Source organism: Hemibagrus wyckioides, linkage group LG07 (genome assembly GCF_019097595.1).
Source record: "Hemibagrus wyckioides isolate EC202008001 linkage group LG07, SWU_Hwy_1.0, whole genome shotgun sequence".
Lineage (NCBI taxonomy): Eukaryota > Metazoa > Chordata > Actinopteri > Siluriformes > Bagridae > Hemibagrus > Hemibagrus wyckioides.
In genome coordinates, this window is record NC_080716.1 from 6846039 (window position 1) to 6869263 (window position 23225).

Consider the following 23225-nt stretch of genomic DNA (forward strand, 5'->3'; position numbering starts at 1 on the left):
TGTAGGGTCAGTTTGCAGCACGATTTTGTGACAATCATATAATCAATGTCTATTAGGTCAGTGTAGTTTCTAAGGTATATAGGTATATAGTTTCTAATAGACACTAATTGCTGTCACAAGCTGACAGATATAATGGCAGATCTGTGACTGTATGAAAGTCCCCAAGTGGCTCTGTCCATGGCTGTCTCCTAGTCCACACAGATCCATCCACAGCATCATAATATGTTATCATTAGATGTGTGAACAACATGTAGTTAATTAACAAAACGAATGAGCTGCTAAAAAATTAGCTTATGCCCTACTTTGAGTTTATGAGAATATAACATCAACTGTAACATTCACAGTCAGAACAGAGGTTATGAGTTTATAAGTACCTATAGGCATTAAGGTAAACATTAAGGAAGACCCAAGTGAACATAAGGTGCTGCATGACTTACTTGATTAAGAAAAGGACAGTATTCATAATTGTGCTACTAAAAACAGGGCAAAAAAATGGTATCCATGTGAGAGTTGCAAAAAAACCCAGTGCTAATCAAGAGCCAAGGACCAATGGAGAGAAACACTAGCAGATGTTTGGTATGTTGGTGGAAGAGTCTCCAAGCAAAAACCCTGAAGGCCCCCATGAATTTTGGGATTCTTTTTAGACATAAAGCTAAAAAAGCATTCTGAAGAAAATAATATCTTATCATCAGCTTACTATTTTAAGTTTACTTTTTTTACATGAATGATATATAGATGTTTCATAATCCCGTTCCTAAAATAAATGAAATGATCATTTAAGTAGTGTTTACTGTTTCCTCATGTTCTTTTTGTCTTATCAAAATCTGTCATTTTAATGTCATTCTTATAAAGGTTTTAATTTCTACAATCCTTTAGCCTTTCTACACTTCACCCCACATTGGAATAGTAGTGAGAATCTTTTTAGAACGCAATTCCCTTAGTTTATTTGAGCTTCACAGGATCAGTCTGTGTTAAGAACTTACCAAGTCTTACTAAGCCTTACAGTGAAATTAACCTGACACCTTTTTAGCAAGTATTAGCAACATTTGTACTTTGTAATGGGTTGACAAGAATTTAATTAAACTGTAAATACAAATGCTAATATGTGTTATATTAATATGCTCTCATGTTTCTTACCTAGGGCATCATGCAAATACTTCTGACCTACAAGTTTGAGGTACTCTTCTATGGCTTTGGTCGCCAGTGTGTTCTCTCGGAAGATCAACACGTCGTGATCTGCACACCGATCAACCTCAGACATGACCAGGTCTGTCAGAAAGTCCTGAGGCAAAGTGACAAGTGATTATAAATTGAAGACAAACAAATTAAGTAAAAGGAATGTTCAAGTGACTAACCTTGTTACTTGAATGTCAACTGATAAACAATTAATATTTCTGAAAAGAATCCCAGTGCTAAACAAGTGTAAGAGAGAATAAAGGACATGTACCTTTGCCCGGCCAGTGCTCTGGAGTATATGCACAAGTGCACTGGCCATCTCCTCCTTGTTCCTCACACTTATAACAGGCTCAAGCACTGAACACAGCATAGTGTAGTTGTTGGTGACAAATTCTGCAAATTCTTTGTAGAGTTCCATGGGCAGTATTGCAATGCTCTGAAAGCGGCACTTGATACGGATGGAGGGGCCTCCGCCTTTCACCTTGCTGCTGGTGGGTGTGCTCACTGGGTACCACTTTTCCACAAACTGGCGTCCACTCACGGCCTGTACTGGGATGTTCACCAGTCCAACGTAGTTACTCTTATCTTTTTTCTTTTTCTTGTCAGCATCACGGTATACATGTACAGTGATGCTGTTGATAGCAGGCAGACCACCAAACTCAAAGTGCTCACCCCAGAATAGAGAATCTGAGCGCACTTTGCTGGTGGTGCGTGCGTACAGTACATCATCTAGGCACAGCTCACAGAAGTATCTCTTCTTGGGTGGCAAGTCTTTGGCCTCAATGATCCAAAGGCGCAGCACATTCTCTGCACGCCGGCAGTTGTCCTAAGGTTAATTATTGCACAATTTATCATTATCATTAAGGAAGCTTTTAAAAAAACAAGATAACTTGATCTGCTTCTATTTGCCTGTTTTGGCAATATCAGGAGAAACAGGCACAAGGTTTGTTTGTTTTCAGCAGAAAGTAACAGAATCCTATGACGCAAAAAGTAACAAAAGCTATATATATATAATGCTGAAGAAAATTCAGAGATAAGAACTACACTAAGTTTTATCTACTAAAAAGAAAATCGAATTAAAACTCAATAAAGTTTGGACCTAAAAGCAACAGGTACCTTATTTGGTTGCACTGTCCTCCTGATGTTCTCCATCCATTTGTCTCTCTCAGAAGCTGAGGAGCAGCTGAAGCACTTACTGCCCCCTGAGTAGATCACCTATGGGGGTGGGGGGTGGGGGTGGGGGGCGGTTAGAGACTTCATAGTCAAAATGAAGCACTTGGATAAGAATCAAGATTAAGAAATCTATACATAATCTATAAACCTGAAAATAAGTCTCAAAGCTATAAGGAACCAAATAACATTAATAACTTGAATGGTATACGTAATAATATGAATATTATAAAATTATATTATAGTAGGACATTTCTGAGACTATACCTCGAAACAGAACTCCTGTCCAAGCACACTGCTGTGAAGTGGTTTAATGTACACATCCTCCTCCATGCTGAGGTCTAGTGCCTCTGCAGCACTGCTTGGACTGAGCAAAGACTCATGTGAACAGGACTCTTTCAGCTTCGGCAGGCCTCGTGACCTATAGCCATTACAAACGTATTCAACTGATTTGCTTAAAATAAACCACATTCAGACATTAGTGAACTAGCTGGAACATTAGCATTGTGCATTATTAATTTAATTATTTTATCTGATTCTCATATATGATTCTGCTTCTGTCCCTGTAAATAATTGAGACACTCAAAGTGAAAAGGAAAACAGTTCTGTTTAGCTGCTTTTCTAGCTACAAAATGGTAAACAATAATAATTTACAGGAGCGAACTACATGACTGTAGGAGGAAGAAGGAGATCACTATTTCAAACATACCTAATTCTTAAACGTTCTCAAATGCTCAAATGCACATTCTCCTTATTTCATCAAATATAGCTGGACCTTGCTGTATTCCAGGAAGAGAAAGCTAATACGTACGAAAAGCATCTAAAGATCCACTTGAGAGAGGCTCCCCAGAGCATATCAGTTGCACATATATTCTGTGGAATCCACAATCGTCTTTACAGAAATAAATGGCTTTCTGTTGGCTGCTTCATATCACTTGGAACCTACAGTGCAATAAAGGTGCGGCAGGAAGGTGACTGGGCTTCACCATTCTGCTGAGCAGCAGCTGATAAACAAGAGAAATGTGCTTGAAGCTCAGGAGAATGTCACTATGGGGATGGCTCTTAAGAGGAGTGGTGGCCAAGGTGTTTGAAATGAGATGTGTGCACAAACATCTCAAACAATGCTGTTACACACACACACACACACACACGCTGGTGCCTGCTGTTGCTACATAGCACATTCAAACCTCACTGTTTATTAAAGAAGTGTCTCCACCTCACTAATACATGTGTAAAAACAATAATGTTAGTGACTGTCAACAGGTATGACCTCAGTGACTTGTAAGGGATCTCAGTAGTAAGCAACATGATGATCATGCACACAAAGAGGTGCTACAGATTCTATTTGGTTCTACTCAGTCTCCAAAATGACTTGACCTGAATCATCACTCTGGTATTTCCTATGATGTTTGTTAACAAAGTCTCCAGAAATAAAAAGTGCTGCAATTCTTACACCATTAATCTGATTTGGATGTAATTAATATTAAAACTGAAAGTCTACACTTTGAAGGCTAGTAGAACGTATTCATACCATGTTCTAATGTGGTGATTATTTTCAATAGTTCATTTTAATGGTAAGATTTTTCACTGGTTCACACAATGATAAAATAAACCAGAATTACAATAGAATAGAGAGCTTAAACTGATACAGGTCATGGTTCCATAAGGTGGCAGTTAAGAACTTTGGTGATCAGACTCAAACTCCGAAAATACAAAAGTCAAGCTTTCAAGATCAAATCTCAGTCTTCTGAAGTAGCTTATCAGTTACAATATCTCCAGTCTGAAGAACTACAAAAGACCATATTGTTCTAAATACCAACTAACCAAACCAGTAACGCAGAACTTGTTTCATAGAGGAATTCAAATATGACTATATGTTGCAACAAGTGACAGACTTTAGCTTTACAATAATATTCCCTTAATTAAGAGTATAATGTATCTATTTGTACAATGTCAGAAACAGCTTTGTCATTGCTAAAGTATGTTTTTCTTAACTGCAGTTCAGAAAAACATAGAACAGGAGAGCTCATACACAAATAATTTTGAACGGTAGACAAAGCAAATGCCGTACCTGTCGTTCTCAGTAGGCTGAAGTGATGGTAGCCTGAAGCTTGGGTTCCGGTCCAGTTTGGTCTGGCTCTTTGTCCTCTTGATCGACCCTTTCAGTCGCTTACTGAAAAAACCCTGAGATTGAGAGAGAGAGAGAGAGAGAGAGAGAGAGAGAGAGAGATAATGTCTACAAAGGTACATGTCAACAATGTCTACAATAAGTCTCTGACCAAGTATCCACTGTTGCTGTGGATACTTAACAACAAATAAAACATTAAAGGTGCTGTGAAAAGGCTCCAATTAAAGGAAATTATTTTACAATCACATTGGTACAAAAAGAAAATAATATTCATGGTACATTTCAATTTCAGCTAAACCCCTGAACAGTTTTCCTGGTGCCTGGTTTTCTTTACCTTCCTTTAACTATGACAAGACCCTATCTGGCTTCTCATGTACATTTCATTACGACTTCCATCTTATTCTCCCAGTGCTTCTGTGTCTTAAAAGCCTGATTATAGATTATGAATATTTATGATTAACATGTATGACATTCATGCCTTCCATAAATACATTACATTACTATTCAATAAATGTTGCCATCACTGAAGGCTTGAAGCAGCCCTGCATCTACATCAGAGCTAATTTACCAACTGAGCATTATTATTTTAAAAAAAACCTTTGCTTCCATGACCTGTATGATGTTTAAACTGTATGTTAATAGGTAGTGTAAGGATGGCGACCCATCATATTGCTATTTGCAAGTGCTGAACTGTCACTCAAGCAAGGAGAAACAGAGGCAGGCACTTCAGATTCCCTCAAGTCAAGTGAAATTTTAGAAGTTGAGAATAGATGTGAGAATAGATCATTCCAGTTCATTCATTTTTAAATTATTCTTAAATATTTCAGCAGGCCATTAAAAACTATTAAAGGTTAGGTTGTGTGCACACAATTCACAACAACCTGTGCTCTTAACAACCACACTCAACCGACACTGTTCAGCATGCTCAGGCTGGCCATTACCACGATCTCCATTAATGATTTAAACACTCCTGAAGCTATCCTGATTAAATCGAGCTGATTCCAGCAAGCAGGCAGGACTAGAAGAACCGACTCATTATACAGCACAATCTTTAAGGCTGTCTGACAAACACATGAGTTATCACTTTAACTCTACCACAATGGCTTGGATATGAAAATATTGCCCAACTTGCTCAGCTTTCTATCACAATGGATTTGTCTACTTACTTATAGAATTACTACATAATATCACAAGGCAGGTGCGAAAAATAATAACTGTGTAAGGAAGATTAAAAAACAGTCTAGTGCAGTTTTAAATTCTGCAATGGATAAACTGTAAATCACTATATCTTCCCTATAACGATAAACTGACTTTTCCAGCTCAAACAAATCTGGTCTCATTGGTTGCTGACTGAAATATGGGATACAGTGCTACTCACTGGCACTTTGAAGGGTGAGGAGTTGGGCCCATCCACTGAGATGTTCTTCTCAGAGCTGCCAAGGCCAGAGATGCTCCTCCTTCTGGGTGAGCGGTCTGAGGATACTTCTAAAGACAGAATGAAGAAAAGCAATAATTAGAACAAGAAAAAATGTGAAAGAAACAGAAATTTTATACAGAGAAAAGTAGTGTTTCAACAGACATGAAGACAAAAAGTGATATGGCAGCTAAAGACAAATAAACCTGTCTTAGTCATGTGACTGCTCTTTCAAAGTTGCTATATTTAGAACACTGACAGCAATAGCAGAGAATTTAGAATTATATGAAATAGGTTATACTGAAATTCCCAGGTAAAAAAATATATACAGATCAGCACAGCCATTGGCAAATCTAACATTAGTAGACATTTACATATTTTAAACCCACAATCTAGCATCACCAGCACATGTCTGGGTGGAAAAACAAAAAAAAATTAAATACTTATTGCTGCCTACTTACCAGACCAGAGATAATATCACTTCATCAGCTTTAAAAACAGACACAAATGTTTGTGGTGACACTACTTGTGAAATAAAATTTATATGCGGCTATGTTCATTTATTATTCATCTAACCTACTTCCCGCTCTTTGTTTACCTTAGCATATGTACAATCACCTATCTATTAATCTGTATAGCCAGTGCAATTAAATCAGCCAATTAAGCAGATTTTACATCTAGCAAATTGCTTATCCCTCATATTCTTTTCTAGATAAATTTAGTCAATTTGTTATTTTCCAAAATAGCTAATGTTCATTTGATCTGAAATGCTTAATGACCGAATAATTATTGGTTTTGTTGAATTTCAAAAGGTTTCTTAAACTGCTGGGTGTTCTGGTCAGATATGACCGTAGAGAATTAATGGGCCAGAATAAAAGAAAATGTCCAAAAAAGACATCTAGAGACACTTTCAGACCCAGAGACACACCCAGCTAGGAAAAAGGCACTTCAAAGGGGCCAATGTCTGAGGTGCTTCTGGTGCAACTCTATACAGACTACTGACAAGCATGAATATATGACTAATTAAGTAATTGTCAAGTCCCTATTCAATTTGATTAATTTGGGCATGCAATTAACTACACAAACACTTCAATCTGATTTTAACATTAAGTGATCGTCTTCTGTGGCTTTATTCTTTGTGCTCCAGCACTTGGCTACAAAATTCACTAAAATGTAGGGTTATACTGTGACTCATGGCTTTCACCATTCCACACTTCCATGGCCTGGTACTTTAGTAGACATCAATCCTCCTTATTTTTACTAATTGTATTACCAAAAATAAGCTGGAATTAGTGATCAAAAATAAAATCAAAACATTACAAAAAATAACAGCAAAAAAACCTCAAAAACATATACATGGTCTTTGTACTTTTATGTTCATGACATTTTCTGACATAATAATAATAATAATAATAATAATAATACTGATAATAATAACAATAATAATAGCTTAATAGTTTTTCAGTTTGTATGGCAGAGATAGTACTCCTAATATACCTCAGTGATTTGAGATCATTTACAATGATACTTTTCTTTTTTATTAATGAGCGATACGCTTTTTAGCTGTCTGAAGTTGTGCTTCATACACAAGAATCAAGGGTACACAACAATGGAGATCATGTGTTCCAGTTCCTCAGGAACATAACAAAAAACAGAACCTAATGTGGGAATGACTGTATAAAGCCCCTAAAATAAAATAGGTTTAAATAAGTAAATAAGTTTAAAATAAGTTTCCTTGTAGGAAAACTTACTGATCTTTACAAGACTCTTTCCATATATGCCTCCTAACAGAAAACGTCACTAAAATCATAGATTACACAAGTTTTCAATCTGTTTCTACCAATAGAGAAACACTGTTTCTATAGAAACCTGTGATATAAACCTGCAATTTTCTGCAGAAGCTGCAATGTTAGAGCTGCTGTAAGAATTTAACGACATTGAAATCAACACACATTCTCTGTTAAAATAGAAATGATGCTTAAAATTGCTGCTTAAAATTCCAGCACCCCAGTGTAAAACTCCTTCTTGTCTCTGGTTGCACGTCTCCACAACATATCTACAGTGACACCAGCAAATGACTCAAGTGAAGACGTGATCCCTAGTTATTCATATCTTCACCAGCATATCTAGCTGATGCTAGAGGTCTAAATTACTTCAGAGTGCCAGTGTAGTGTTTTTTTCTTTATTACATTTAATTTTTTTTCAGAACATTAATTTAATAAATAACCAGGAGAAGAAAGATATTGAAATGGATTTACACATAGCTTGAAAGGAAAACAATTATTCTCTAATTATTAAATCATTAAACCATGCGTTTTTTTCCATTTCACTTTAAAAATAGAATGTAATGCAAAGTACACAGACCACACACCCACATGCTATAGCTATACAGCAGATAGACTACCAATCAGTTAAAGAGAACTGTGAGTTATATACTTGATACAAACATGACAGACAAGCTAGAAAATGGCCTGGACACCTGGGAGCCTAATTCTGATGCTAAACTATCCTAAATCTATCTGTGACTAGTAGTATTTTTAATGTGGGGATTTAATCCACATCTTTAAAGAGGATGGTTGCAGTAAAATCTTTTTTTGGAAACAGATATCCACTGTATGTGTGTCAAGGATGCACAGGGACACAACCTACATCTACACTATTTTCCCTGCAGCACCTCCATAGCACCATAAAACCTGGAGCAATCAGTGCAGATTTAAAGCCCCAACGAGCATCCTAATATATTTACTTTATGTCTACAATGCTTGAAGTACATCTTATAAATTTGAGGTTAAATTTCACAAATAGATAATATTTAATTAGTAACTAGTGATCAGAAGCCACATAAGGACGCACAGTGAATTAGTGTTTATTATGTTTCCAGGTTTGTGGGTTTGATTCCAACCTCTGCCCTCTGTCTGTGGAGTATGCATGTTCTCCCAGTGCTTTGGGGGTTTTCTGTAAGCACTCCAGTTACCCCCAATCCAAAGAGTTGATTGTCAGTAGTGTGTGAATAGGTGTGTGTGTGCAGTTATGCCCTGTAATGGGTTGGCACCTTGTCCAAAGTGTCTCCTGCCCAAAGTCCTCTGGTATATGATCCAGGGTAATCCACAAGGATAAGATAATATATGCTTTATACAGAAAATGGATAGATGGATGCTGCAATGGACCGTCAGCACTCTAAAAAGAAGCACTTGCCAATAGCTTGTTTCCTTGAGCCCATGGGGCAGCTAGAGTTTCAGTGTCCATGACCAAATGATCCTACACAATATCTGAATGCTTTGGCGCTCAGTGGTGCTCTAAACAGAGACAGTCATCTTTTATACCTGGTAGCCTGTCACACCTTAATGACATTGAGTATACAAATTTCTGTCCACACAGTGGACACAATGGCACAGGGTCACAGTGGCTTAGTGGTTATCATGTTTGCCTTCCACCCAAGTGGTGGGTATTTGATTTGCACCTTTGCTCCATTGTGCACGGAATTTGCATGTGCTCCGTTTTGTTTGGGGGTTTCCTCCTGATACTCCAATTTACTTCCCGAGTCCAGAGTGTGTGTGATTGTAACTTGCCTTACAGAAAATGGACTGATGTCAAAGCACTGAAACTTAGCTAAGCTGACTCGTCTTTCTCCTTCCCTGGGGAAATTCATAGCTCACATTTAAATTTAGATTGATGAGGGAAGAGATGCATCAGTCAGCACTACTTTGCAAAACGTGAACTGTCCAAATTCTCTCTCTTTCTCAGTTTTACTTAAGAGAGTGCCTGCTGTATCATTCACAGTCTCCATACTGTGCAGAGAGAACTCCTACTCTGTAGACTTTGTGTGTGTGTGTGTGTGTCTACACTCTCAGCAGTGCATAACCTGAGAAAGGAGAACAGCCATATGACTCAGCAATAACATGCCTAATACTTGCAGTGTTCACGAAAAATAGGGACATCACTAAGATTGAGAGTCAGTGATGCAGATGACCCACACGACCCAATAAGCAACTAGCACTGAACAGAAAAGGAGGCATAAAAACAATTATCTAATGGAGCACAACAGAACACTAAATAGAATCTATAGGGGAGAAAAAGTGGGGAGAGAGAAGCAAGAGAGAGTGAGAGAGAGATACCTCTATCGCAGCTGTTGCCCATCACCTGCTCAGTAAATGTACCAGGTCAGCATTGCACTAGCCAGAACGTGACCCTCGTCCCTCATCCAATCAGCTGTAGTGTTTTCTTCCTAATTGTCCGTTGTTCCAATAGACTCTTTATGAGTAGCCTCTTCACAGAGCCTCTGCCTTTTGCCTCTTCTTTCAGACATGTCATATCTCCTCTTCTGTTCTCTGTAGATCTCTGTGTCTCTCTTTCCTCCAAAATGAAGTCTTACTCACTCTTCCAAAGATCCTCTTCTACCTCTCTCAGCTGGAGTTCGAGCATTCATTCCATTGGCCTCTCCTCATTTTGCTTTTTGGCCCACCAGCAGAAGAGATTTTACCGCATTTATTTAATCAATCGCTGTAACCTCACTCCCCTGTTCCTTTCAGCAGAACTGTGAGCTCTTCCTTTCTCTCTGCTCCTCGATCAGTCTACCACACACAGGCTTTCTCCCACCCTCTCTTTCTCGTTATGCATCAGGCTCTTGTTGCAGTAGCCTCTCACACACACACACCCGCATGCGTGTGTGCTCGCTCGTTCGCTCACACACACACAAAATTCAGATGAATGAGCATTTGGACAAATTAAGAGATTCACACTGTCAAAGCACACAAACTGAGGCTGTACAAACAAGAGAGTTAATGAGGTAAATCTACTGTTAAACCATCATTGAGCTCATTTTGATTGTAACATGTGTGAACAGGTCAGAACATGGCAGGATGTATACAACATATACAATACCTACCATTATTGCTAGATGGAATCAGCACAGTGAAGGCAAGAACAGTTTTTTTTGACACCAAAGCACCTGTACATGTTTTTAAAGAATGTGTCCTCCACTTATATCTGTTTAGTTTCAGAATCTAGTTCTAAAAGATCTAAAAGAACATAAAGATATAGCATTTTGTATTCTACTTTTGAAGTGTTTGAGAGAATTAAAATTAGATGCACATCACTCCAAACCGAATTGTGGCTTAATTGCCCAGACGCTCAGTTAAAACTGTGCAGCGTCAAGGTATCAGGACTTTAACAGAGTGGACCTCAAAATTTTAAAACAACCTAAAGTGACAATACAGCCAATGTGTACAGCCAAAATGTGTAAAATTTTCTTATATTATAGGCATATAGGCATATGTACACTACTCTATTGCATCTGTAACTAGCTTAGCTGTAAAAGCATGCACGTAGCTTCATCTTAAATCTCTCCTTTCACTCTCCCCTGAATAAGCAGCTCTTAAACATTTTGCAGCAATTTAGTGAACTCCTTATCTGTCAAGCTGGCACAGTGTTGAACAGCCCTGATGTTAAACAAAGCCTCTACCCTCTCAAAAGCCACTTACTAATTGATCTGGCCATGGCCTAACAGTAATGGATAACTGGAGAAGGCAGAAGTGTTCAAAAGCAAACTACCATATGGAATAGGAAAGTCTGAAAGACCATGGAAAGAGTAGGAAACTCTGCTAGATAGGGGCCGGTTGTGGGGGAAGAGGTGGGGGTGGTGGGATTCTGTATTTATTTACATCAAAACTTGCTTTCATTACCACTACTAATTCCCTTTGAGGAAAAAGTTAATTCTCCCCCTTAAGCATTTTTATCAAAGTTGCTTCATTATAAAGATTTCTGTGACTTTTGTGATATAACCAGAGAAACCATCCAAGTACAGAGGCTTAATTAATTTACAACAGCCATGAGGGGCAAAATCTTCACTCTCAGGATGGATCAACCCTCAACGTGATGTCAGAGAAGACATGAATCTTTAAACCAGCTTTCTGCATTCATTATGATGAGATAACACCTGATATTAAATGTACTACTGCACAAATAAATTATTTATATTCAGTGGGACATCGGCTGAAGCCATTGTGAACCTCCACCCATACTGAGGTTTCTGCCCAGTACAGCTTCCATCTCTCTATGGAACCACAGAGTGAATGGATTACAGGAAAGCCTCATATTGCAGCCCTCATTGACTTTTGCTTAGTAGAATCTTGTCTTCCTACATCTTGTTACTTGTTTCAACTCATAAATACTGTGAAATTGTCTAGTGAAATGGTCTAGTGAAATGGTCTATAAGCAGAGTGATACCCCACTGCAATCACAAGGTTTTCAGTTCTTCAGGTTTTTCAGGTTTTCAGTTCATTTCTTTTCAGTGTTTACTGGTGATGCACATTTCTAAAATATTTTATATTTAGAAAACATAGCTAAAAAATATCTAAAAATCAGTTTAAGTAGTCAAATTTTGTCAGCATTCATAAAACAGTAATTTACTGATAAAATTCTTAACTGGGAAATTTGAAAACTCACCCATATACTCCATTTTAGCCCATAATTTCTCCTACATCCCTTAGACCAAACAAACCCAAGTAACTGGGTAATTAACAAAGCCACTGTCTATTTCTGTGCTGTTCCGTCCTTCACCCTACACTGGAATGCAGAAAAGCCAGCATGCCGGATCAGTCAAACCCACAGGCTTTCTGTCAGACTACTGAATTGAAGCAAACAAAAGCAGTGTTAAAGTGTGAACCAGCAAAACCAGCACTTTGTTAAACCTGCGCACACAAGCTGCAGCTCAGTAAAGCACTGCTGCAGCAACCAAGCCAGACAGATAAAAATGCAAGACTCAGTATCAAATAGTTATTTTGTGGAACTACTTATTCCACAAAAACATTGCACTACATGCTATTATTTTCTACTTAACAGTCTACTTCAGCTGTTACTCAGTTCCTAAGGAGTTAAATTTACCTTATTACAGCTGTCACAGTTGTCATTCATTCATTCATTCATTCAATCGTCTTTAGAAACAACCTTATCTGGATTAATTCTTGTAACACTAGGCACCTTGATGGTACATTCAAACCAGTGGCAAATTAGCATAGCTGGGGAAAACATGATAAACCATAACCTTGAGGATTGAACCCACAACTCCTAAAGCTGTGGACATGGCAACATTACCCACTGTGCCACTCAACTATTATTTTAAATACAATATTACACTATGCTAAGGAGACAATAAAAAGCAGAAATTCCACAACATTGAATAAGATCACTTTCTAAGTAAAATAATAGAAGATATGTACTACTCAATACTTAAATGTCAAAAATTGAATTCAGAAATATAATAAACAGATACTGAATTGCAAACACACACAAATCTCTATTCTCCTGCTCCATTACCATGTGTTTTTACACCTAGAAAACACGAGTTATCCGGAAATTCCAACATTAGTTTTCCTCCTTTATCAGCAGGCTCACCATACTTGTGTGAATAGCCACAGAAATCCACTCTTTTCTCTCAGTCCTGCATGAGTCATTGTTAAACAGCACATACATTAACATCTAAATAACCCTCTCCCTCTGTTCTGACCTGGAAAGGTCAAGGGGAAAGAATAGCACTCTCACATGCAGGAGTATGAGGCATTTTTGCAGCCGTTGCCCTCATCCACAAAACCCAGTGTCCTGTTTTGCACCCACAGGGTCAGTAGCCACAGTGAGGCATGCACATGTCATAGTTGCAGAGGGAAAGAGGGAGGTGGAAGAAGGGAGAGAGACGGAGACTGATATAGTACTGATATAATACTGATATACACAGGCTTTTTCTTTTCACATTCCAAAACCCTCCCCTACTTGCAAGTGTCCAGCAGCCCACGTTAGGCTGAGATATGTTTAGGGGGAAAAAAACAGTGCTGCTTTGAATTTCTTATGCAGTCATCTTGTTTTCCAAAAATGCTTGGTGTTACTGCTGTATTATTTGGTGTTACACTACTGCATTCTCGTAATTAATTGTGACCGCTGCTACAACACTCATGAAAAATCCATCAGTATGATTTCACAAAACCCATGATTCGGCTGTAGTAGCAACAGCCAAGCACAAAGAAAAGACGTAGGATTTAAAAGAAGAGCAGTTAGGCGAATTGTGGCAGCAGAATGTATATGTAATGTCTCATCACTGTTATATTATGACAGGATAAAAATGGAAATTCTTGCAAAGATTTGAAAAAAATTATAGATTTCATGAAGCGTCTCACCCAACATGGATGCTCCCTCTGCTGGATACTCTGGAAACTGTCCTTCAGAGGGCACACTGACTGTTCTCCTCAGGCTGCGGCCCTTGGACCCTGAAGCTGTGGGGCTTTCATGAACCTCTGCAGGCATCTGGGTAAAGGTCAGAGGTTGAGGTCATATGGGGTGTGCACTTGCTCTTTCATAGCAGAAAAAGGTCAGTTCAGTGACAGCTACTAATGAACTAAATATTCAGGTCCCTTAGAAAGTAAAATGCCAGTTACTGTGACAGTATTTCAATTCAACCCATTATAAGTCAATATAAACGAATCAAATGGTTGGAGTAAATGCACCCTGTGCCATTGCACATCAACACACATTAAACTAAAATACCTTAAAGTTCTCTTTCACATTCCTATTATATTCCTTTTCATCAATTTACATAAAATAAGGCAACATCATTGTTTTTACTAAGTACTGTAACATTTTACAAATTCTGAATACTAACACTAATAAGTAGCAGTCTTATAGATTAATGACACTGTTTTACCTAACTCCAGAATAGGAAGTTTAATCAGAACAAGACAAACCAAAGAACTGTCTTAAAGGAAATGGCCCCAGTCAACTGCTTCCTGACCTTCAGCACTACCTAATTTTTAAAATGGAAAGATGAAATAAAAACTCAGTGCCCCAGCATCCCGTTCCTCTCCATATCCCTTATCCTCTCCCCGAGAAAAGTAAGGAAACAAAGGAGTGCAGAAAAAGTTCTAACTTCTTCCTCCCGGTTGAGCAGGATGAGCTGGTTGTCAGTCAGGATGCAGTACTTTTTTTCCCAGACACTGGATTCAGAGAAGGGTGACTGGCCACAGGAGAAGCGGTAGCTTGGTGGCCCTTTCACATCTGCACACAGGGAAAGAAGAGACTCCTTGGTAAACAGAAACACAATACTCAATGCTCTTAGAATACAGAATATAAAATCCATGATCTCAAAATGATACATTGTGACAAAATGTGAAAATATGCACTTTAAATTCTTTTTAGGGGCATTTTATTGATTATGCAATTGCACCTTTTGTACACCAGGGTACCAATCTGCACAACCTATAGAGAGCACACTGACCTACAGCTCTGCATTGTAAATGCCACCAATTTGTAGTGCATTCTGTTTGCAATATAAATCGACTGTTCTTACCAACTTCTTATTCATTTAAGAAAGACAAAAACACATTGCTTTGCATTGTTGAATATACAATGATAATAAAGGAGTGTTTATCGTCAAGTAAATCAAATTGTGACCAGAGGGCATTAAGAATTATATTACTAACGTTAAGTCCTATTCAATTCATTCTAATGCAATGTGGAGAGTGTGTATACAATATGATCTGCAGGGGGCAGTATTGGACAATTAACTGCAAATGAGCAACTCAATACAATACCTAAATACCAGGGACCACAAAGAGAGGAAAAGGTACAAACGGAGGGAGATGTCAGATATTTCAGAAAACCCAATCCAATCAGCTAGTAGGTACATTGTTACTGGTGCAAGAGTAAATCATATCTGCTGACGGGATCAGTAAACTTTTGTGTACTCCTGAATATAACTGCCTTTTATTTATAAATACAGAGTTCAGGAGGCTGAGCTTACAAGTGATCAGGAGAGTGGCCTATTAACAACAGAGCTTAATTATGAATGGCAGACCTAAATACAAGGCAAAATTAAATAGCACAGTACATTTCCTGACAGTGCAGAATACAGACATATGGAAGTGGAAAGGCTCAGTACAGGTGAAAAGGATAGGAAAGCTGGAGCCCCAATTTGGCACTCACTCACACAAGATCTTTGCAGGATACTCTAGTTTTTCCACACCAACCTAGCAAACCATGACTTCATGTTCCACACTTTGTGCACAGGGGCATTGCCATGCTGGAACAGGGCCCCACCCTTAGTTCCAGTGGAGGGAAATTGTAATGCATACAAAGCCCTTCTATATACCTGTGTGATCCCAACTTTGTGGAACATTTTGGAAAGAAGCATATATTGGTGCGATGGTCAGTCAATTGTCTGCATACTTTTTGTCAGTAAAAAAAAGAAAAAAAAAAAAAAAAAAAAGAAAAAAAGAAAAAGGCAGAACATTATACATTTGTCGAGAAAAAAAAGTTTCTAAAGTGGTTGCTTTTGAGTGCTATAAATGTTTAGTGTGTAAGCATGAAAAGCTTCAACACATCTGTCTCAAAATAACTGACAGAAGAAGGCTCATCCATTACATCAATTTCATTGTCCCTAGATAATGTTACCTTGTCATGTATCGAGTCACATTAGCACTGATTATTTTAACAGACCTCAGCCCTCTGCAAAACTGCACATTAACTATGCTAGTGTAAGAGACTAAAGGGTTAATGTTTAGGTGCACTGCATTATGGGCACTGTAGTTTAGGGTTGAGGCTGTGGAGTTTGGATGTAAGCCAGAGAGAATCTCTCCCCTTTTTTAGTTTGCTGGCCACATTTTTTTGTTTTTGGAAATAAAAATTCTGTTTCAGCCTTGGAGCTCTCTAAAACGGGAGCCTCCCTGACCACAAATTGGAGGCAGAACTCATGAAAGGAAACATTTGTTCAAATTATTACACAAAATATGCCATAGAAAGCAGAGTTTTGCCTCAATAAAATGGCAAATGATAATTGTCCTGTGAACTTGGGATGCTTTGCATAGGTGCCACTTTAAAATATCAGCCAAAAATTGTCCAAGTGACCCTTTCAAATGAAAGAAAAATATTAACACAGTGTTTGCGCCTTATTGAAATTGTTCCACGTTTCCTTATATTCACTTAGCATCAAGACAAATTGTTTCACAATAACTGCCAATCAGTTTGGCTTCACTTGCCCAAAACTACACTGCCTAGACACTGCTGCATACTGTTCTGTGTATTTGTGTGGCTGTGCTGCCTGAAAACAATTACGGAAGGGGGTGTGTGCCAGCTTAACACAAGAGCCACCAGTCTGTGACCCTGAAGGGGGTTGAAATCCACAAATAGCTTGCAATAGGGAGGGCAGGAAAGAGTTCGTCAGAAATGTAAAGGACTGTGTGAGTGAGGGGGTAGACAATAGTATCTCAGTATTTTAGACTAGTCAACAATTTGCATGTGGTTAAAGGTGGACTTTTTAAGTTCTGCACTGATTAAATAATCCACAGTGACTAGTCTGTCATGCTACACAACCCAACCACAGTCATTAAATTAACATTCAATAAGAGAACTAACATTTGCTTCCTCTTATAGTGTCTGGTTAGAGGAAGGACAACATAACATAGCATCAGTATATATTATGGTATATATAATGAAAAGCCACTACCAATAGTAGAATGATATGGAAAAATAAGAACATTAACATGCTTCTTGTTATATTTTTACATTTATTTGTCCAAAATAATTAAAAGTGACACAAAACAGTAGAAATGGGAAACTAAAAACCTCAGACAGACATTGCTCGCAACATATAATCTCACAACTTCCTCTGCAAAAAACTTATCTGCTGACCAACTTCCCTTTATACAAAAAGCTGCAAACATGACTGATACGTACAAGCAACAAGACATGCATCCACCTGTATGTGTATGTCTGCATACACATGTAGAGAACACATGCACATATGACCCTGAAAGTCACCCTGGTGCATCTCAGTACTTTCCCAGGCTCACAAACAGGGCCCCAGTCTGGTCTGTGTGCCGTCCGGAATGTGTCGTACTCGGGGTGAGGCTGTGCCACCTGTCCAGGATGGGGTTTCACAGGGTAGAATGTCTCTGGCATTTTTATTACAAAAAAAGGACAACGTTAATTGTATTCATATTAGACTGAAGCAATCCCTTCCAAAACTCTGGTGGCTGTCCGAAGCAATAAATCAAACACCATAGAACTTCACCAGAAACAGTCATTTTTACACAACAGTCAATTTAAAGATATGCGAGAAGATTTTACTTTCCGTAGAAAAATTAATCAGAAATGTTGATAACGGTTGCATGAAAGCCAGGGGAAAACATAGTATTAGACAACAGGGAAGAAGCAGCTGTTTGGGAACTCAAAATATGGATGTTGTTGCTGGTCAAAGAACCTATTTACAACCTGACTGCCACGAGACAGGATTCCATAAACATTCTCTCCTGCAAAATAAAAGTTATAACCTTTATTTCATTATAAGGCCTGCATATCAAAGATGTACAGTTAAATGGTTTTCCACAGAAAAACATTGTCTTCATATTTCTAGACAAGTATATATTATATATACACACTTTTTTATATATTTATATATATATATATATATATATTATATATATATATATATATATATATATTTATATATATATATATATATATATTATATATATATATACACACACTTGTCTAGAAATTATATATTATATATATATAAATAAATAAAAACACACAAACTCATAATTAGTCCCTACATTTGGTCTACCCTTTTTGGTTTCACCACCTTGCTATGCAAAATTCCCACAGTATATGCCAGGTGTGCACACACACGTGCAAACAGGTGCATACTGAAATGTACAAATATAAATACACACACACACACACACACACACACACACACACAGGTGTGGACGCACAGAGACACAGACACACACACCCTTAAAGGAGAACAGAGGATGCTTTGTCCTGTATGGTTGTCACGACAATCTATAAACACAAACAGCTCATCCAATGACAATGCTCTTACATCAGCATGGAGTGTGCTGTGGGTGGGGGATATCATACAGTACATTATGCAGTAAGGGGATTGGTTCACTGTATACCGTGTGTGTGTGTGTGTGTGTGTAAGAAAGTACTGGGACTTCCCTAATGTTGCCGTCACTGCCTGCTGCTCTAAATAAGTTTACTTCAATCCCACAAACATACTAGCTACACAGAGTTGTTATACAATGAATATAAACAAAAAGAAGTCTTTCACTGAGTATAGTGGAGACATGTCTGAAATTCACATGTGATTTATTGGCCATTTTATTGACTATAAAGATTGATTAATAAAAAGCAAAAATTAAATCACTGTGCAGTCATCATCTCACAAACATCTCTGAGACATTTTTCTATTATTAGAATTTCATGAAATTAAATATGTAACAAGTGGACACATGCTGTTTCCTTGGCTGGAGAGTTAAATGCTATGACAGGCAACATGACCCTCAATTTGTTTGCAGTCTATGTTCTATAATAAAAAAAAATAATAAATAAAAAAACCCTAGCTGTAACCAGCTTTCTATATTCTCATCATAAGTGGGGAAAGATCTGATTAAATGTTGCTGGAGAATCTCTTAATTACACAGGATGCTGAATACAGAGTTGCACATCATGATCCCACTTAGAGATACACTATATTGCCAAAAGTATTCGCTCACCTGCCTTGACTCGCATATGAACTTAAGTGACATCCCATTCCTAATCCATAGGGTTCAATATGACGTCGGTCCACCCTTTGCAGCTATAACAGCTTCAACTCTTCTGGGAAGGCTGTCCACAAGGTTTAGGAGTGTGTTTATGGGAATCTTTGATCATTCTTCCAGAAGCGCATTTGTGAGGTCACACACTGATGTTGGACGAGAAGGCCTGGCTCTCAGTCTCCGCTCTAATTCATCCCAAAGGTGTTCTATCAGGTTGAGGTCAGGACTCTGTGCAGGCCAGTCAAGTTCATCCACACCAGACTCTGTCATCCATGTCTTTATGGACCTTGCTTTGTGCACTGGTGCACAGTCATGTCGGAAGAGGAAGGGGCCAGCTCCAAACTGTTCCCACAAGTTGGGAGCATGGAATTGTCCAAAATGTCTTGGTAATGCTGAAGCATTCAGAGTTCCTTTCACTGGAACTAAGGGGCCAAGCCCAGCTCCTGAAAAACAACCCCACACCATAATCCCCCCTCCACCAAACTTTACACTTGGCACAATGCAGTCAGACAAGTACCGTTCTCCTGGCAACCGCCAAACCCAGACTCGTCCATCAGATTGCCAGATGGAGAAGCGCGATTCGTCACTCCAGAGAACGCGTCTCCACTGCTCTAGAGTCCAGTGGCGGCGTGCTTTACACCACTGCATCCGACGCTTTGCATTGCACTTGGTGATGTATGGCTTGGATGCAGCTGCTCGGCCATGGAAACCCATTCCATGAAGCTCTCTGCGCACTGTTCTTGAGCTAATCTGAAGGCCACATGAAGTTTGGAGGTCTGTAGCGATTGACTCTGCAGAAAGTTGGCGACCTCTTCGCACTATGCGCCTCAGCATCCGCTGACCCCGCTCCGTCAGTTTACGTGGCCTACCACTTCGTGGCTGAGTTGCTGTCGTTCCCAAACACTTCCATGTTCTTATAATACAGCTGACAGTTGACTGTGGATTATTTAGGAGCGAGGAAATTTCACGACTGGATTTGTTGCACAGGTGGCATCCTATCACAGTTCCACGCTGGAATTCACTGAGCTCCTGAGAGCGACCCATTCTTTCACAAATGTTTGTAAAAACAGTCTGCATGCCTAGGTGCTTGATTTTATACACCTGTGGCCATGGAAGTGATTGGAACACCTGATTCTGATTATTTGGATGGGTGAGCGAATACTTTTGGCAATATAGTGTATTTATCAGACTGTATGTTAGCAGCTTTAATTTTGATGGGGGGCAATGTGTATACAGTAAGAAAATGGCTGCAATTAACAGGTCGGCAGATTGATGCTTCTCTGTGAGAATGTGTGTGTGTGTGTTTGTTGTCTCTAGCTTAAGAATGAACATGGAGGACGCTGAGGGACACTGGGCTTTGTTTTGATGCGAATGGTTGTAATGGGCAGATTAGTTAATCAGTAAACTGAGGGAGGGATCTATAAAGAGTAATGGTGCACCCCAACTCATACTTTCCTGCATGTAAAGCAACAAACAACCATTCATCCTATATGGAACTATACAAATCAATGAATTTACATTTTACATTCAATTTACATGAATTTACACCTAAAATTAACAATGGCTTTAGACTGGCTTCCTTACTAAATAAATAATTAGATAAGGTGGACATTGCTGTCTCTTACAGCTCAGCTGGTGGTACGACAGCTCAGCAGAGTGCAAGAGTGTGTATGTTTCACAGGCTGCTGCAGTAGAAAGGTGTGCCGAGAGAAGACACTCATGTAAGACACCACAGGGGGAGAAAAGTCAGCCAGCTCAAATTTCTTCATAAAGGACCAAAGCTCAACATGTCACATACACCACAATGATCCTGTGCAGCTTGTGCATATTAGCTTTTTGGTACATATAATGGAGTAAACCACAGGAAACTGATATAGACATGGACTTTCTGATGACTGAACCAAGTTAGTAATTGGTATTTGTGGTTACACACATTATGCTGTATAATACAAACATTATTATTTACTGCTCATTAGAATCTCCCTAAGACAGAAATTTGCCTAGGCTTTATCATTATTTATTTATAAAGTAGTTTGAATTGTCTGACTGACAGGAGGTGAACCTGATGTAATCTTGTTCTGATGTAGCCAATCTGCCTCACGGTTCGAGATGTTTATTACTCTACCCTTCTAGTAATCTTGAACCTGTCTAATCTCCTCTAACCTCTCTCAATAACTGGGTGTTTCTAATTGCAGAAATGTCATTCACTGGATGTATTTTGATGGTTCTAAACCTGTGTTGCCAAAAATGAGTCATGTATTTCATATAGAGGTGAACATCTGTTATGCTAAATAAATTGCATTTTTGGTAAGCATTTCCTTCATTGTGTTTCTGATTTGAGTGGCTGAGGCCAGGGAGAGGGAAGTGCCTTTTGGTTTTCACCTAAAGTCACCTAAACACTTCACCAGCAACATCGTTTAATATTTAAATATACTGCTGAGTGCACCCAGCATATTTGCATCTCTCTAGCTTTTCTTTTCCCTGTGTCACCACCCCCATGTTTCTTCAATCAGGAACTGTACAGTGAATCAACACTGGTAGTTTTTTGTGTGTTGTGGCTCCATTATATATCCTAAAACTAGGCAAGTGGTATGAGGGCAAGATCAGTGAGATGATATAAGCACTTTCCTGCAGAGTTTTCACATTGTGCTCTTCTTAACTCAGGGACATTCCTATTCCCAACAATCTGTTCTGATGAAATCATGTTTGCTAAATATAAAAATCTTAAGTAACACTTTCACATCCATTCTTTTCTTGAAATCAAACAGCATCCTGCTGCGACTGAGAGGGCTCCTCTTTGAAAAGCAGAGAGCTTTGTGATTTGTCATCACTTCTGCTGACCAGTCTTTGTAAAGATAATAATGCTTCAGGTGGTGTGGCTTTATTCTTTGTGTGCCTGCTGAAACAGTTATTTGCATACAAAAAGAGGAGCAGAGCACATTCCCTCCTCCCTCTGCAAGGAAAAAAAGAGAAATGGAGCAATGAGCAGATTTGGGGGATGGAATGGACAGCCAACCTCAGGCTAATTTCCCACTAAAGCTCAGTGATATTTGCTAGGTACTCTGAGGAACCCAAGTCACTCCAAATTAAATTTATTGCATCAAACATGGCACTGGGAGACATTTCAATTTCAGCAAGTTTGACATTTTTGTTGTTTGTTTAAGGAACTTCTTATTTCTGGTAAATCAGAAGGGAAAATCCAGTTAGTTGCTGTGGAGAAAACACTGACATCAAATAAGGAAGAGGGCTCACCTACAGTGAAGTGAAACACCAATGATAACGCCATAAGCATAATAGTTAAAAAAAAAAAACAAACAAACAAAAAAAAATAGTTGTGAAATCGGATTAAAATAAAGCTTTCATTTTTAAACCTCAGGAGGTGGCTATGTGGAACATCAGAAAAAGCCCCTTTTTTTCTGATGACAATGCACTCACATGATGGATTTTGTGGCGAGTTACAGTCCATCCAAATAGTTGTATACGAATTACTCATTTCCTGTCTCAAAACTCTCAAAATTCACATGCAGATATGACTGTTGAAGAGACAGAATGCATGTTCTGTTTTTAAAATGCTTGTTTCATCAAAACAATCTAACAAAGTAATCCAAGATTGTGCATTGTAATATGGACAGCTCTTATTGCGAAAAAGTACCTATATAAAATAATCTCTCTTATGGCACTGTCACTTAGACAAATGTGTTGTCTTTTAGTTCACATGGACAATTAATATCAGCGAGTACTAATGTAATCC

The 23225-nt window shown here is 38.5% G+C and overlaps 1 protein-coding gene across 5 annotated transcripts in view; it reads right to left on the bottom strand.

Moving 5' to 3' along the window:
* Positions 1-23225, bottom strand: part of rasal2 (RAS protein activator like 2) — a 48465-nt gene that overhangs the window by 14259 nt on the left and 10981 nt on the right. For 3 of the 5 annotated variants that reach the window (XM_058394402.1, XM_058394401.1, XM_058394399.1), the window contains exons 2-9: positions 14800-14927; positions 14054-14180; positions 5853-5959; positions 4418-4530; positions 2614-2767; positions 2293-2391; positions 1448-2002; positions 1138-1282 (exon numbers count right to left, since the gene is read on the bottom strand). In XM_058394402.1, coding sequence (XP_058250385.1) covers positions 1138-1282; positions 1448-2002; positions 2293-2391; positions 2614-2767; positions 4418-4530; positions 5853-5959; positions 14054-14180; positions 14800-14927 — 1428 coding nt within the window. Of the gene's footprint in view, positions 1-1137; positions 1283-1447; positions 2003-2292; positions 2392-2613; positions 2768-4417; positions 4531-5852; positions 5960-10003; positions 10484-12332; positions 12483-14053; positions 14181-14799; positions 14928-23225 lie in introns of those variants that run through there. The other 2 variants (XM_058394404.1, XM_058394403.1) reach the window with 2 other exon arrangements.